Below are 15,540 nucleotides of genomic sequence, written 5' to 3' on the forward strand. Positions count from 1 at the left end.
CAAATAGTAGGCTCTTACATAAGTCTGCAAATGAGATGACGCATGGAATGCTTTATTGTACAGTGCATTCGGAAAGTACTCAGACCTAGACTTTTTCCACATTTTGTTACATTACAGCCTTATTCTAAAATGGGATTGTGAGAGCAAAATTGCAACATTGTTCATTGTTATAATACTGTAACTGCATCAAATGGTTGTTTCATGCAACAGAAGAGGGTTCTTATAACTCTATTGTGTCTGTGTGAACTAAAAGTGGACCTCTGGGAGATTTAACACTGACAGAAGGAAGACGATGCCTTTGGGTGATACCGCGTCCCAGAGCATGAGTTAATGTTTGTTCTATTAAAAAGGTACAAGGGAGAGATGGCTCGGGGACAGACACTGGTTTCTACGCAATGAGAACAGTTTTTACAGCAGATACTGTCTGCTGTGAATTGTAAGTATCTTTCATACGAATCTTAACCTTGTGACTCATTCCATACATCTGTTGTTTGTCATGTAGACTGAAGGGGGTGTATCTTTGCTATATAAGGCCATGGTATCTTTTGTCGGTGTGCTCAACGAATCACCTACGAGGGGGGGGGGGGGACCTCATTGACAAGCTCCATTAGTGTAGAAATTAAAAACATTTACTTGTTTTGAAGAAATGTAAAAGTCTCCTTTTGATTACAATAATTCCACGACAGGATTCAATAGTTCCCACCACTCAATCTGCAAACAATACCCCCATAATGACAAAGCAATAACAGATTCAGAATTTTTAGTAACTGTACTTAAAATAAATATGAAATATCACATTTACTGAAGTATTCAGACCCTTTACTCACTACTTTGTTGAAGCACCTTTGACAATGATTACAGCCTCAAGTCTTATTGGTTATGATGCTACGAGCTTGGCACACCTGTATTTGGGGAGTTTCTCCCATTCTTCCCTTCAGGTTGAATGGAGAGCATAGTTGCACAGCTATTTTCATGTTTCTCCAGAGATGTTCGATCGGGTTCAAGCCCAGGCTCTGGCTGGGCCACTCAAGGACATTCAGAGACTTGTTGGAAGGTGAACCTTTGCCCCAGTCTGAGGTCCTGAGCGCTCTGGAGCAGGTTTTCAAAAGCATGATGCTACACCACCATGCTTCACCATAGGGATAGTGCCAGGTTTCCTCCAGACATGACGCTTGACTTTCAGGCCAAAGAGTTCAATCTTGGTTTCATCAGACCAGAGAATCTAGTTTCTCATGGTCTGAAAATCCTTCACGTGCCTTTTGGCAAACTCCAAGCGGGCCATCATGTGCCTTTTACTGAGGAGTGGCTTCTGTCTGGCCACTTTACCATAAAAGGCCTGATTGGTAGAGTGCTGCAGATATGGTTGTACTTCTGGAAGGTTCTCCCATCTCCACAGAGGAACTCTGGAGCTCTGTCAGAGTGACCATCGGGTTATTGGTCACCTCACTGACCAAGGCCCTTCTCCCCAGATTGCTCAGTTTGGCCAGCTCTAGAATGAGTCTTGGTGGTTCCAAACTTTTTCCACTTAAGAATGTTGGAGGCCGATGTATTCTTGGGGACCTTCAACGCTGCATTTTTTGGTACCCTTCCCCAGATCTGTGCCGACACAATCCTGTCTCAGAGCTCTTTCATTGAATGCAGGTCCCGTTTACTGTATTTACTATGCTCTGGGGGCTTTATCATCTCATCCCAGAGTGCTCTGCAGTCGGATGAGCATATCATCAGGCTCCAGGCAGGGGCATGGAGAGGCTGAGTAACTCTGGATGGGTCCCCTGGGACAGAGGGTCAACATGCCTGCACTGTCTCCCACTGCAGGGCTAACTAATAAAGATCCAGTCTGCCACCATCTTAGTTTATGACTAGGGGGATGAGGTTGCCCATCTGTCTGGCCAAGTCTACTCTGAGGTGATGGAGCGATGGCTTGAGTACATGAGGCTCAGCCGCTCAGATCTGCTCACATAACCCGATATAGCGACCCTTCGCTCTCCTCCCTTTCTTTCCTGTGTCTACTCCTCTCCATCTCCCTGCCATCTACTTCGCTCTCACTATTCCCTCTGAGGCTCGGTATATTCTCGCGAATCCAGTCACATTTCTCTTGTAAAGACAAAGCCTTTGTGTAAAGGGGTGAGGATGAATGTGTAACTTTGAGCATGTGTACAGTACATGTTTCAGAGGACGTGCCTGTAAGCACCAAAGTGTACAAATAAAGCATCTATGCGTCTGAATGTGTTCGTACACCAGTGCATGCATACCCGCTTGTGTTTGTATGTGTGCGCGCATATAGGTGCATGCACAGGCTGAACTCGGTGCATGGCTAGTGCCTTCAGGCCCTCCATTTACCTGCCCTGTCCTCCACTCAGTCCTCCTCTGTGCAGTCCCAGCCCATGCATTATTAAAACAAGCCCTTACAAAGAACCAAAGTGTGCCGTCATCCAGGGGCTGCCCAGCACTTTATATTAAAGACTGAGCGGGTGTCGATAAAAGCATTTTAGTACACCTTACGTCATGGCTTCCATGGATTGTGTGGTTTGAGAGTGACTCACGCCTTAAGTTTGTGTAATGAGCTTGTCTTGAATCCGGTCACTGAGACGTGTAGTAAACGTATAATTCAGGGAGTGTTCGACCAGCCAGGATAAACAGACAGTATTTTCAAAATCTAAGTTGACATGTCTAACGTATACTGCCCTAATTTCTGTAAGAATAATTATACTAATCTCCCCTACAATTAAAATAAAACATAATTACTATTCATCATGAAAGTAGTAGCACTTCCTAAAGACTATCTGAAGATAGTAGAGCGGGAGGTTTGAAACTGTATTACAAAAAAAAGGTACAGGTGGTGGACCCCCCAAAAAACAGGATCACCTGGATGAATGAAAGACAACAATATGACAATTCCCCCACCCAAAAGTGCATGAGTAGTCTCCCAATAGTCATCTTCGTGTCCCTCATTTCTTTGCATTTCTTGGTCCACCACTTCTAGGTCTTCTGTCCCAGATATCCCTCAACCCTGATCTTACTCTTCTCTCTGCATCAACGACTACCTGTCCACTCCTAAAACATACATTGAAAACACTTATCCAAATCAAGACGTGTTTTTCCCCCCCCCAATTTGAGACTATTGTGTGTAGGTTGTCAGCAAATTGACAATTAAATCCATTTTAACCCTTCTTTGTTACAAAATGTTGAAAAACTCAAGGGTTGTGAACAATTTCTGAAGGCACTGTATATGTTGATAGATGACCACCTGTCGTAGCCATCTGTATTTTCTCACCGAGATGTTGAAAAGGAACACGACTGCAATAATTCCAACACATCACCACAACGGTTTCAAAATAGTGTGTTTCGACCCTCCAGGAGCGGAATTGAATAGCCCTGATTTAGAACGTACTGTTTAGTAAAAATGTATGCAGTAGGCAACAAATATCAACATGCTAGGCTCACCCATACTGAGAATGTATTTTCTAAAATGTGGAATTGCGTTGTTTCCCGCCATTCATTCATTATGCTACAACCAGTCCCCATGGACAAAATATCAGTATTTTTCACAATATTTTATGTTTTTGAACAATAAGTTCCATATTTGCTTTATGAGTAGTGCGTGACCCTAGGGAGGCAACACATACATTCTAAGTGATTTCAATGAGTCTTTCTTCATTCTGATTGTTTCTTAGTGTTCAAGTCAACCCCCCCCCCCAAAAAAAATCTGCATTTCCTCCACTCATTTGAGATCATTTCCACACTGACACGTAGGGCTGCACAATAGGAGCAAAAGAAATCTAGGCCTTATTTTTTATCAAAATGTTACAATTGTGATTTGACTTGAGATTTAGAAGAACACTTGGATGAACTGTTAAGAGTCATGGAAATAATTATTATTCTCATTCTATATTTAGAATATAATAGTGGGCACTTTGAATACAGTGTTTGACATGGCAACAAAAGAAAATGCCAGGGAGGAGTTCATTTGACAGGGTAGGAACCAGGAAACAAAGTGTTGGTCAGTGTTTCCTAGGGGACCCTATAATCTTTGGCCAACATTCATACTTCGCCTATTCAAATCTAATTTGTCACATGCTCTGAATACAAGAGGTGCGGACCTTACAAGCCCTTAACCGACATTGCAGTTAAGAAAAAAAACAAAAATAAGTAACTAATAATTAAAGAGCAGCAGTAAAATAACAACAGCGAGGCTATATACAGGGGGTACCGGGTAAGAGTCAATGTGCAGGGGCACGGGTTAGTCGAGGTACTATATACACACTAGAGGTCGACCGATTATGATTTTAACGCCGATAGCGATTATTGCAGAACCCAAAAAAAGCCGATACCGATTAATTCGGCCAATTTTTTTTATTTTTATTTCTAATAATGACAATTACAATACTGAATAAACACTTATTTTAACTTAATACATCAATAAAATCAATTTAGCCTCAAATAATGAAACATATTCAATTTGGATAAAATAATGGAAAAACAAAGTGTTGGAGAAGAAAGTAAAAGTGCAATATGTAAGAAAGCTAACGTTTAAGTTCCTTGCTCAGAACATATGAAAGCTGGTGGTTCCTTTTAACATGAATCTTCAATATTCCCAGGTAAGAAGTTTTAGGTTGTAGTTATTATAGGAATTATAGGACTATTTCTCTATATGATTTGTATTTCATATACCTTTGACTATTGGATGTTCTTATAGGCACTTTAGTATTGCCAGTGTAACAGTATAGCTTCCGTCCCTCTGCTCGCTCCTACCTGGGCTCGAACCAGGAACACATCGACAACAGCCACCCTCGAAGCAGCGTTACCCATGCAGAGCAAGGGGAACAACTACTCCAAGTCTCAGAGCGAGTGACGTTTGAAACGCTATTAGCGCGCACCCGCTAACTAGCTAGCCATTTCACATCGGTTACACAAGCCTAATCTTGGGAGTTGATAGGCTTGAAGTCATAAACAGCGCAATGCTTGAAGCACAGCGAAGAGCTGCTGGCAAAACGCATGAAAGTGCTGTTTGAATGAATGCTTACGAACCTGCTGGTGCCTACTACCGCTCAGTCAGACTGCTCTATCAAATCATAGACTTAATTATAACATAATAACACACAGAAATACGAGCCTTTGGCCATTAATATGGTCGAATCCGGAAACTATCATCTCGAAAACAAAAGTTTTTTCCTTTCAGTGAAATACGGAACCGTTCCGTATTTTATCTAACGGGTGGCATCCCTAAGTCTAAATATTCCTGTTACATTGCACAACCTTCAATGTTATGTCATAATTACATAAAATTCTGGCAAATTAGTTTGCAATGAGCCAGGCGGCCCAAACTGTTGCATATACCCTGACTCTGCGTGCAATGAACGCAAGAGAAATGACAATTTCACCTGGTTAATATTGCCCGCTAACCTGGATTTCTTGTAGCTAAATATGCAGGTTTAAAAATCTATACTTCTGTGTATTGATTTTAAGAAAGGCATTGATGTTTATGGTTAGGTACAGTCGTGCAACGATTGTGCTTTTTTCGCAAATGCGCTTTTGTTAAATCATCCCCCGTTTGGCGAAGTCGGCTGTCTTTGTTAGGAAGAAAGTCTTCACAGTTCGCAACGAGCCAGGCGGCCCAAACTGCTGCATATACCCCGACTCTGTTGCAAGAGAAGTGACACATTTTCCCTAGTTAAAAGAAATTCATGTTAGCAGGCAATATTAACTAAATATGCAGGTTTAAAAATATATACTTGTGTATTGATTTTAAGAATGGCATTCCGATTGTTATGAAAACTTGAAATAGGCCCTAATTAAATCGGCCATTCCGATTAATCGGTCGACCTCTAATATACACGTGGGTAGAGTTATTAAAGTGACTTACGCATTGATAATAACAGAGAGTAGCTGCAATATTTTGATTTAGAAGGTACTGTTGCACAAACATGCTGATTTAGGCCTACACCATCATTGGTATCAGGCTGTATAGCTAGCTACATTTGCTCAGTTAGTAGCTAACAGAATTTAGCCACAATTTGCTAAGAAAAGGCAAACTAGCTGTTTGCAGATGTAAGAAACAAACTAATAGAGTAATTATAGCATGCTTGTGGATTAATATTAAGCAAAGTGGGAAACAGCATAGTTGTCATCAACATTGTTGCATGACCATGCAGACTGAACACAAGTGTATCGTGGTCGAGCAACAACAAATGCGCTGCTTGCGTGACAGGGGGCGGGGCACGGTCTGTGTCGAAAGTGGCATGGAGAGAGCGGCGAGAGATGACTCAAGTAGCGGAGTAGACTATAAAAAGGTGTATCACATTTAACAAACCAAACATTTAAAAACCCGAAGCAGTCCGTGCATCAATAATGGTATATAGTAAAATACGGTATACCACCCAGGGGCCCTGACCTCCAAGGGGCCCACATTGATTTTGATAGTCATTCTCACATGGCATACGTCATTAAAAAGTTCAGAATTGTAGGAAATTGGCTTTAAAACTGTAAACAAATGCTCTAAACCCATGGCAAAGTGTGTAGAAATGCAGGAAATTACATTTACATTTTAAAGTTCTCTACCGGCAAGAGGGGGACCACTAAAATGTTTTGCTGCGAAGTGGGGGGCATCCGAACCAAATCTGGCTTAGGGCCCCCAAAAAAGTCTAGAGCCGGCACTGCACACGATTTTCTTCCCCAATACAGCACATCAGCTTGAAGTGCTAAAAATCGGAAATGAGTTACCTCTGGTTCGTTCAGCCATTGCTATGGGGAAGAAAAAAAAAGGTTTTGGGGATAAATGCAGAAAATAAAGGTCTGAAGTTAACATAGGCTTAAGAGATCTTATACGTTTTGTTTTATAAGATAATCAGTCAGACCTTTATGAATTATGAAGCCTTTGTGCTTTTTCCTGATTATAGAAATGCCAAATTTTTTTATACAAAAACTGACATTTGCTGATGAAGATTCTCTCAAGGAACAAAATGTACAAGAGCCCCTAATCCTGCACTTACCACATACCTTATTACCGCCGTTCATCAAAAAACCCTACAAAAATGTATTTTCCCATAGGCTTTGTCCAACGAACCATGGCAGAGTTAGCGCCTAGGAAAAAAAGACACCATTAGTCTGTAGCATGAAGTGAATTCTACTAGACGAAAAGCCGAAACGAGTATGACATCCTGGCATTTAAAGCATACTCATCTTAAAGATGTCATATTTTTATATTTTCTCATATCCAAAAAGCCTACCATCTAAAGCACTATTACAGGTATTTAGACACAGCCAATATCGTCTATTTTTTTTAAGGGGCAAACTGATAAATCTGCCACTTCTGACTTAAATGTGAATGACACCTGGGTGTGTGTGTGTGTGTGTGTGTGACCATTTAAAATGTCAAAATTAAATAACGGGGATTCTTAACATTAAGAAAACACCTACCAATGTTTTATTTATATAAACTCAGCAAAAAAAGAAACGTCCTGTCACTGTCAACTGCGTTTATTTTCAGTAAACTTAACATGTGTAAATATTTGTATGAACATAACTAGACTCAACAGACAAACTGAACAAGTTCCACAGACGTGTGACTAACAGAAATGGAATAATGTGTCCCTGAACAAAGCGGGGGTCAAAATCAAAAGTAACAGTCAGTATCTGGTGTGGCCACCAGCTGCATTAAGTACTTTAGTGCATCTCCTCCTCATGGACTGCACCAGATTTGCCCGTTCTTGCTGTGAGATGTCACCCCACTCTTCCACCAAGGCACCTGCAAGTTCCGGGACATCTCTTCGGGGGGGGGGGGGGGGGGGGTACAGGCTCCAGAGTACAGGCTTCAGTGTAACGTTCATTCCTTCAAAGATAAACACGAATCCGACCATCACCCCTGGTGAGACAAAACCGCGACTCATCAGTGAAGAGCACTTTTTGGCAGTCCTGTCTGGTACAGCGACAGTGGGTTTGTGCCCATAGGCGACGTTGTTGCCGGTGATGTCTGGTGAGGACCTGCCTTACAACAGGCCTACAAGCCCTCAGGCTGAGAGAGGCTGGACTATTGCGGACAGTCTGAGCACTGTGCGTTTCAGGTGTAACTCATGCATTTGTTGTTGCCATCCTGTACCTGTCCCGCAGGTGTGATGTTCGGATGTACCGATCCTGTGCAGGTGTTGTTACACGTTGTCTGCCACTGTGAGGACGATCAGCTGTCCATCCTGTCTCCCCGTCTTAGGCGTCTCACAGTACGGACATTGCAATTTATTGCCCTGGCCACATCTGCAGTCCTCATGCCTCCTTGCAGCATGCCTAAGGCACGGTCACGCAGATGAGCAGGGACCCTGGGCATCCTTCTTTTGGTGTTTTTCAGAGTCAGTAGAAAGGCCTCTTTAGTGTCCTAAGTCTTCATAACTGTGACCTTAATTGCCTACCGTTTGTAAGCTGTTAGTGTCTTAACCGTTCCACAGGTGCATGTTCATTAATTGTTTATGGTTCATTGAACAAGCATGGGAAACAGTGTTTAAACCCTTTACAATGAAGATCTGTGAAGTTATTTGGATTTTTATAAAGTATCTTTGAAAGATCAGGTCCTGAAAAAGGGCCGTTTCTTTTTTTGCTGAGTTTATATTTTAAATCCGCCACAAAAATTTAAAAAATCCCAGTGCAGCTGGCTCAACTGTGCTTTCTTTGCTAATGATGCAAATGTGTTCAGTCTTCAGTTGGTTTTATGTAGAATATCATAGACTATTCACTGATGATGCCACATACATGGCCAAAAGTATGTGGGCGCTAGCACATTTAACATCATATTCCAAAATCATGGGTATTAATATAGAGTTGGTCCCCCTTTGCTGCTATAACAGCCTCCACTCTTCTGTGAAGGCTTTCCACTAGATATTGGAATATTGCTGCGGGAACTTGCTTCAACTTTACAGTTGGCACTATGCATTGGGGCAGGTAGTGTGCTCCTGGCATCCGCCAAACCCAGATTTGTCTGTCGAACTGCCATATGGTGAAGCGTGATTCATCACTCCAGAGAACGCGTTTCCACCGGTCCAGAGTCCAATGGCGGCGAGCTTTACACCACACGAGTCGACGTTTGGCATTGCGCATGGTGGTCTTAGGTTTGTGTGCGGCTGCTCGGCCATGGAAACTATTTCATGATGCTCTTGACGAACAGTTCGTGCTGACGTTGCTTTGAGGCAGTTTGGAACTCGGTAGTGAGTGTTGCAACCGAGGACATATTTTTCTTTTTTTCCCTACACGCTTCAGCACTCGGCAGTCCCGTTCTGTGAGTTTGTGTGGCCTACCACGTCGCGGGGGAGCAGTTGTTGCTCCTAGACATTTCCACTTCACATTAACAGCACTTACAGTTGACCGGGGCAGCTCTAGCAGGGCAGAAATTTGATAGATAGGCCTAATGCACGGTTCTGACTACATCTGCCTGGTGGCCGACCTGCCCCTCCCCTCTAGTTCATTATAAAAGATGTGAGTGTTTGTGTTCTTAGAAGTACACCAACTAATCAGTCTCCTCCATTCCAAAAATACTGAATCTTAGGAGTTGATTACTAATGGAAGATATGTTTTCTACTAAATGTCTTGGTAAGTCACGGTATTTAACACACTTTAAAGTACTTTGTGTGCAGGCAGGCTGCGCAGAGGCAGTTTGAGATTTGATTGACAGTTCTGGTTGCCTAGTGGACGTTAGTCCCGCTTCAGAAGCGTCATTCCTTTACAGCCAAGTAAAATGCCTGTACAGTGGCGCATTTCAAAAGAGTGTAGGCTAACCTTCCAGACAAACATGCCGTATCCAAGGAGCTTTCAAGGATGTTTGCGGTAGATAACTTCATTGCCCGGCCCTAGAGGTCATATATACACATTCACAATGCAGAATAATGGTCCTGTTAACAGACATGGAATTTTATGATTTTCTTCTTATCGTTTTAAAACGACATCCCTAGTGCGTGTCCATTGTTTTGATTGAACAGCAGCCAGCTACTCATCAGCTTGAGCTATGGTGGCAACATTTCTAGCTGACCTACAGTATTCACATGATCTGTGATAGCCACTAGTCTCTGTAGTAGACAGTGGTGTGAGTGGTCCGTGTGAGGACCTTAAATAGATAGGCAGTCCATACATCTTACTTGTACCTACGCCTTAACTCTGCATTGGAGGATGGCACTTCACAATATGCAAGGTCATATTAAGCATTATTTTAATTGTGTGAACCAATAATAAAACTGAGTGAAATATTCCATCTAATTTCCTGTAAGAACAAATGAGATGCACGTATTTAGTGTGCCGTCTCAAATATATAAGGGTCTACTTTACACATTTTAAAATCAAGGCAAAAACAGCCTTTTGCACAGACACCTCACCCCCTTAACCCAGGGGTGTCAAAATCATAGTGTCTGCAGGTTTTCCCTTTCAATTGAGCCCTAGACAACCAGGTGTCGGGAGTTAATTACTAATTAGTGACCACAATCAATCAAGCACAAGGGAGGAGCGAAAACCAGCAGACACTGAGCCATCCGTGGAATGAGTTTGACACGTGCCCTAGAACATGACTATTGTGTAAACTTAGAGGAAGACAAGACGTCTCGTCGACATGTTAGCTGGCTCTTGGCCCTGGATTGGGGCATAGTCAAAATGATTTTGTTGTAACAGAGGTAATGTGCTTGCTTTCTGTCTTGCTCACTCTCTTGCTGCTCTCTAGACAATGTCTGGAGCCAAGTGATGAAATCATTATATAATAGAGACTTCCTTCTACAGTATGGGCTTCCTGTATATGGCCCTTTATATAGCTTTACTTTCTCTTTACCCATATAATCTACTAGACTCACGTATTCTATATAATAACATTTACATTTTTTGTTATTGCACATGTCCTCAATGTGGATTTATTTCACCCAATACATGTAAACATACCTTCCATGCATTTTTTATTATAATTTTTTTTTTTACATTTACGTTACTGTGTCTAGACTATGTATATGCTGTGATTGTGAGGTAGACTTTGCGTATACATGAGGACCCCCACACCTCCTGCACACACAATCAGCATAAAGGATGACTAAGAACTGACCTTAGTGGAATGGCGGGCTATAAATTGTAGGGAGCCGGCACATACATCGCCTATAGGCAGCAGCGTAGCCTAGTGGTTAGAGCCGTTGGACTAGTAACCGAAAAGTTGCACTGTTCCTAGGCCATCATTGAAAATAAGAATTTGTTCTTAACTGACTTTCCTAGTTAAATAAAGGTAAAATAAAATAATAGTACCCAGTCAACCAACCACAATGGATTTAAAGCCAGTGGAATGCCATGACAGACTGGTCTAACCCTCCATCCCCCTTTGATTGTGTGTGTAAAAGGTAAGTGAGACAAAAGGGAGGTGAGTAGAGATGTCAATGAAAGTGTGTCAATAAACAATAATATGGAATTGTTTCATTTAATAAAAATAGGGCTTCGTATCGCCCTTGAAATACGAACGTTCGAGAGGGTGCATCTCTTTCATATCGGCAAGAAATTATTTTCAAAAAACAAAAAGGTTAAATTGATACACCTTTATAGGGTTAGGGTTCCCACATGGCCATGTTACAGCGTTTGTTTATGGAAATCAGGCGGAAGACAGTAGACTACCTGTGCTTATTAGCTATCTGTGTCTCTGAAATGGTTGACAGGTCACATGTGTGTATTTTTCATTTGTCAAATTATCGGTGATATTAAAGTACTGGGATTTATGTTTCTAGAACCGTACCGCAACTGAGAATCGAGTCACATTTAGATTGAGTATTTGGCTGTTTTGGCTTTGAGCCAATTCACCCTTAAAAGCTGCAATAAGTAACTTTTTGGGCAACTGACCAAATTCACATAGAAATGTGAGTTATTGATATGTCACTCATTGAAGTCTAAGCGGCAGATCTGTTCTATATACGCCATTTCTGCGCTTCCCATTCTTACGTTTTTTTGTTGTTGCTTACTTTAGGTTTTCTACACCAGCTTCAAACAGCTGTAAATACTATATTTTGGGTTATGGAAAATATATTTCACAGCGGTTTAGATGGTACAATGATTGCTTGTTTTGTCACAAACTGAAATTAGGCAAACTATTAGAATTTTTGCAACCGAGAAATGGCAGTGATTTCTGCATTTTGCACCTTTAAAAAGAACACGTAAGATCCTTGGACTATGGAAACTCCTTTAGTCCAATATTGGGCTACCTCCTCCCATGCTCGTGGCAAATATTATGAAGAGATTGCATTAGCCTAATGCATGAAATGCATTACTTGACAAGATTAGTTCAATCCAATTGAATCCGGAGACACTTTAAAAAATGTTTTGGGGGGAATTGGCTTGATTTGGAAAATATTCGTTTACAATAGGGTTTTAATTGATGGTGATGAAATTGTATACTGGGGCTCTCCAACCCAGTTCCTGGATAGTTACTGTTCTGTAGGTTCACTCCAAACCTAATACAGCGCACATGATTGTAATAATTAGTTCGTTAATAAATCATGTTAATTACAACCTCGGGTTGGTACCCAAACCTACACGAGTGTAACTCACCAGGAACAGGGTTGGAGAGCCCTGTTCTATACAATTATTGTTATACATTAGACATTTTTCAGCACAGCAAAACGCACACATTCCTCAGAATTCGGTCAAATAAAAATAACTTACGCGTTACCAACGTATATTCTAGGGAAGACCTCGTTGAAATGCTGTGTTGGTAAACTGTAAAATCCGCTGCTGTTTGACAAAAGCTCGTTCAGTTGTTGCACAGTAACCTCGTTGTCTGGCACGGTGACTTCAGCTGGTGGTGGTTGCTTTGGCGGGCTCGATTTTTTCATGGTTCCAGGCTCTCTCTCTCCGAACCCGCGAACAAACATGTGTCAATTTATGATTTTTGCAGCATTTTATTTTCAGTTAATAAGTAATGTTGTGTAACCGACACGGTGTCTTCGTAGACACACCCCAACTCGCCCACCGCGGGTCAGACACTCGAGATAGGAATTGGTTGACGACACGCGCGCGCAACACAAGAATAGCTACCGGATAAAAAGGCGGAGAGGACGCCATTAAAGGGAAAGTAAACCCATTTTTACATGTGGCCTTATTTTCCTTCTTTCTTTGCTAGTTGATCTCCGCCAAATTTTAGTTTAATTACAGAGAAAATCGGTTGTAACATTTTGGCGAGTCATCACTTGCCATTGGCTTTAATGCAATATGCAAATATGTCTAAAGCATCTTTAAAAAAAAACATTTAAAACACTCCATACAAACTCATACTACATCATAGCTTGTACTAATCAGAGAGTGGAAGACATGTCTCTAACATGTAGGCTCACTTTTTGTGAACAGTCCCGTTTACCTGTTTTCTGCTGATTTTGTCCTTATGTAGCAGGTAATCTGAGACGATTGTGTATTTTTTACAGCTTCTTCTTTCAGACTGATAGCCATGCAGTTAGCATGGTAACAGTCTGATGATTAGACAATTTAGATCAGAATGATGACTCTGCAACAAAAAAAATATATCCACTGACATAAATCCATTTTTCTAATTATGCTGTTTACAATTATAACCAAGGAAAATATGGATTTATGGGACAGTGGAACATAAAAAAAAATAGTGCAGAGACATTCAGAATGGGATTCTGATGTAATGTGAGTTGTTTTGGAGTGTTTTGGAGCTTTTTCTAACATGTTTTAGACACATTTTAATAATGCATTGTAATCAATGGCAAGTGAAGACAGCAAAATGTGCCTACCAATTATCTCTGTAATGAAACATAATATGGCATTTCCATCTAAAAGGACCCATGAGCAACAACATATGAAGTTCAGAGGAGCATGTCAAATTGGGTGTCTATATATTTTTTTTAAATTAAGGCATATATACAGTGCATTTGGAAAGTATTCAGACCCTTTGACTTTTTCAATATTTTGTTACATTACAGCCTTATTCATAAATAGATTACATTATATTTTTTTCTCATCAATTTACACACAATACCCCATAATGACAAAGCGAAAACAGGTTTTTAGAAATGTTTGCAAATATATTACAAATAAAAAACAGAAACCTTATTTACATAAGTATTCAGACCCTTTGCTATGAGACTCGAAATTGAGCTCCGGTGCATCCTTTTTCCATTGATCATCCTTGAGATGTTTCTACAACTTGATTGGAGTCCACCTGTGGTAAGTTCAATTGATTGGACATGAGTTGGAAAGGCACACACCTATCTATATAAGGTCCCACAGTTGACAGTGCATGTCAGAGCAAAAACCAAGCTATGAGGTTGAAGGAATTGTCCAGAGACAGGATTGTGTCGAGGCAATGATCTGGGGAAGGGTACCAAACAATTTCTACAGCATTGAAGTTCCCCAACAACACAGTGGCTTCCACCATTCTTAATTAAATGGAAGAAGTTTGGAAACACCAACACTCTTCCTAGAGCTGGCCACCCGGCCAAACTGAGCAGTCGGGGGAGAAGGGCCTTGGTCAGGGAGGTGACCAAGAACCCGATGGTCACTCTGACAGAGTTCCTCTGTGGCGATGGGAGAACCTTCCAGAAGGCCACCATCTCTGCCGCACTCCACCAATCAGGCCTTTATGGTAGAGTGGCCAAATGGAAGCCACTCCTTAGTTAAAGGCACATGACAGCCCGCTTGGAGTTTTCCAAAAGACACTTGAAGGATTCTCAGACCATGACAAACAAGATTCTCTGGTCTGATGAAAGCAAGATTGAGCTCTTTGGCCAAAATGCCAAGCGTCGTGTCTGGAGGAAACCTGGCACCATCAGCAGCAGGGACTGGGAGACTACTAGCCAGGATTGAGGGAAAGATTAACGGTGTGAAGTACAGAGATCCATGATGACAACCTGCTCAGGACCTCAGTCTGGGGCGACGATTCACCTTCCAACAGGACAATGACCCTAAGCACACAGCCAAGACAACATAGGTGTGGCTTCGGGACACGTCTCTGAATGTCCGTGAGTGGCCCAGCCAGATCCCAGAACATCTCTGGAGAGACCTGAAAATAGCTGTGCTGCGACGCTCCCCATCCAACCTGACAGAGCTTGAGAAGAATGGGAGAAACTCCCCAAATACAGGTGTGCCAAGCTTGTAGCGTCATACCCAAGAAGACTCGAGGCTGTAATCGCTGCCAAAGGTGCTTCAACAAAGGACTGAGTAAAGGGTCTGAATACTTATGTAAATGTGATATTTTTATAAAATGGCAGAAATCTATAAACCTGTATTGCTTTAGTCATTATGGGGTATTTGTGTGTAGATTGATGAGGGGGGGGGGGGGGGGGGAAACGATTTAATACATTTTAGAATAAGGTTGTAACATAACAAAAAGTGAAGGGGTCTGAATACTTTCTTAATGCACTGTACATTTTTCAACCATTTTCAATTCTAAAAAGGCTTTGATTTCTAGGTCAAACAGATGGAAAAGAGGCCATGGACAACATCTACCAGACCAATTCCTAAAAGGTATTAGAAATGCATCAAAACACAATGTTGAAGGAAAGACCCCTGCCAACTAAAATCAACACTTTTATATTT

At 41.5% G+C, this 15,540-nt stretch overlaps 1 protein-coding gene across 2 annotated transcripts in view; it reads right to left on the reverse strand.

The window, feature by feature from the left end:
• The window catches only part of LOC106589308 (dual specificity protein phosphatase 3), a 53,897-nt gene extending 40,880 nt beyond the window's left edge, over positions 1-13,017 (reverse strand). The window contains exon 1 of one of the 2 annotated variants that reach the window (XM_014179104.3): positions 12,649-13,012. In XM_014179104.3, coding sequence (XP_014034579.1) covers positions 12,649-12,857 — 209 coding nt within the window. In that variant the 5' untranslated portion in view covers positions 12,858-13,012. Of the gene's footprint in view, positions 1-12,648 lie in introns of both variants that reach the window. The other variant, XM_082970395.1, reaches the window with a different exon arrangement.
• Between the last annotated feature and the right edge of the window lie 2,523 nt (positions 13,018-15,540).

This window comes from Salmo salar, chromosome 28, assembly GCF_965601325.2.
Source record: "Salmo salar chromosome 28, fSalSal1, whole genome shotgun sequence".
In the NCBI taxonomy this organism is placed as follows: domain Eukaryota; kingdom Metazoa; phylum Chordata; class Actinopteri; order Salmoniformes; family Salmonidae; genus Salmo; species Salmo salar.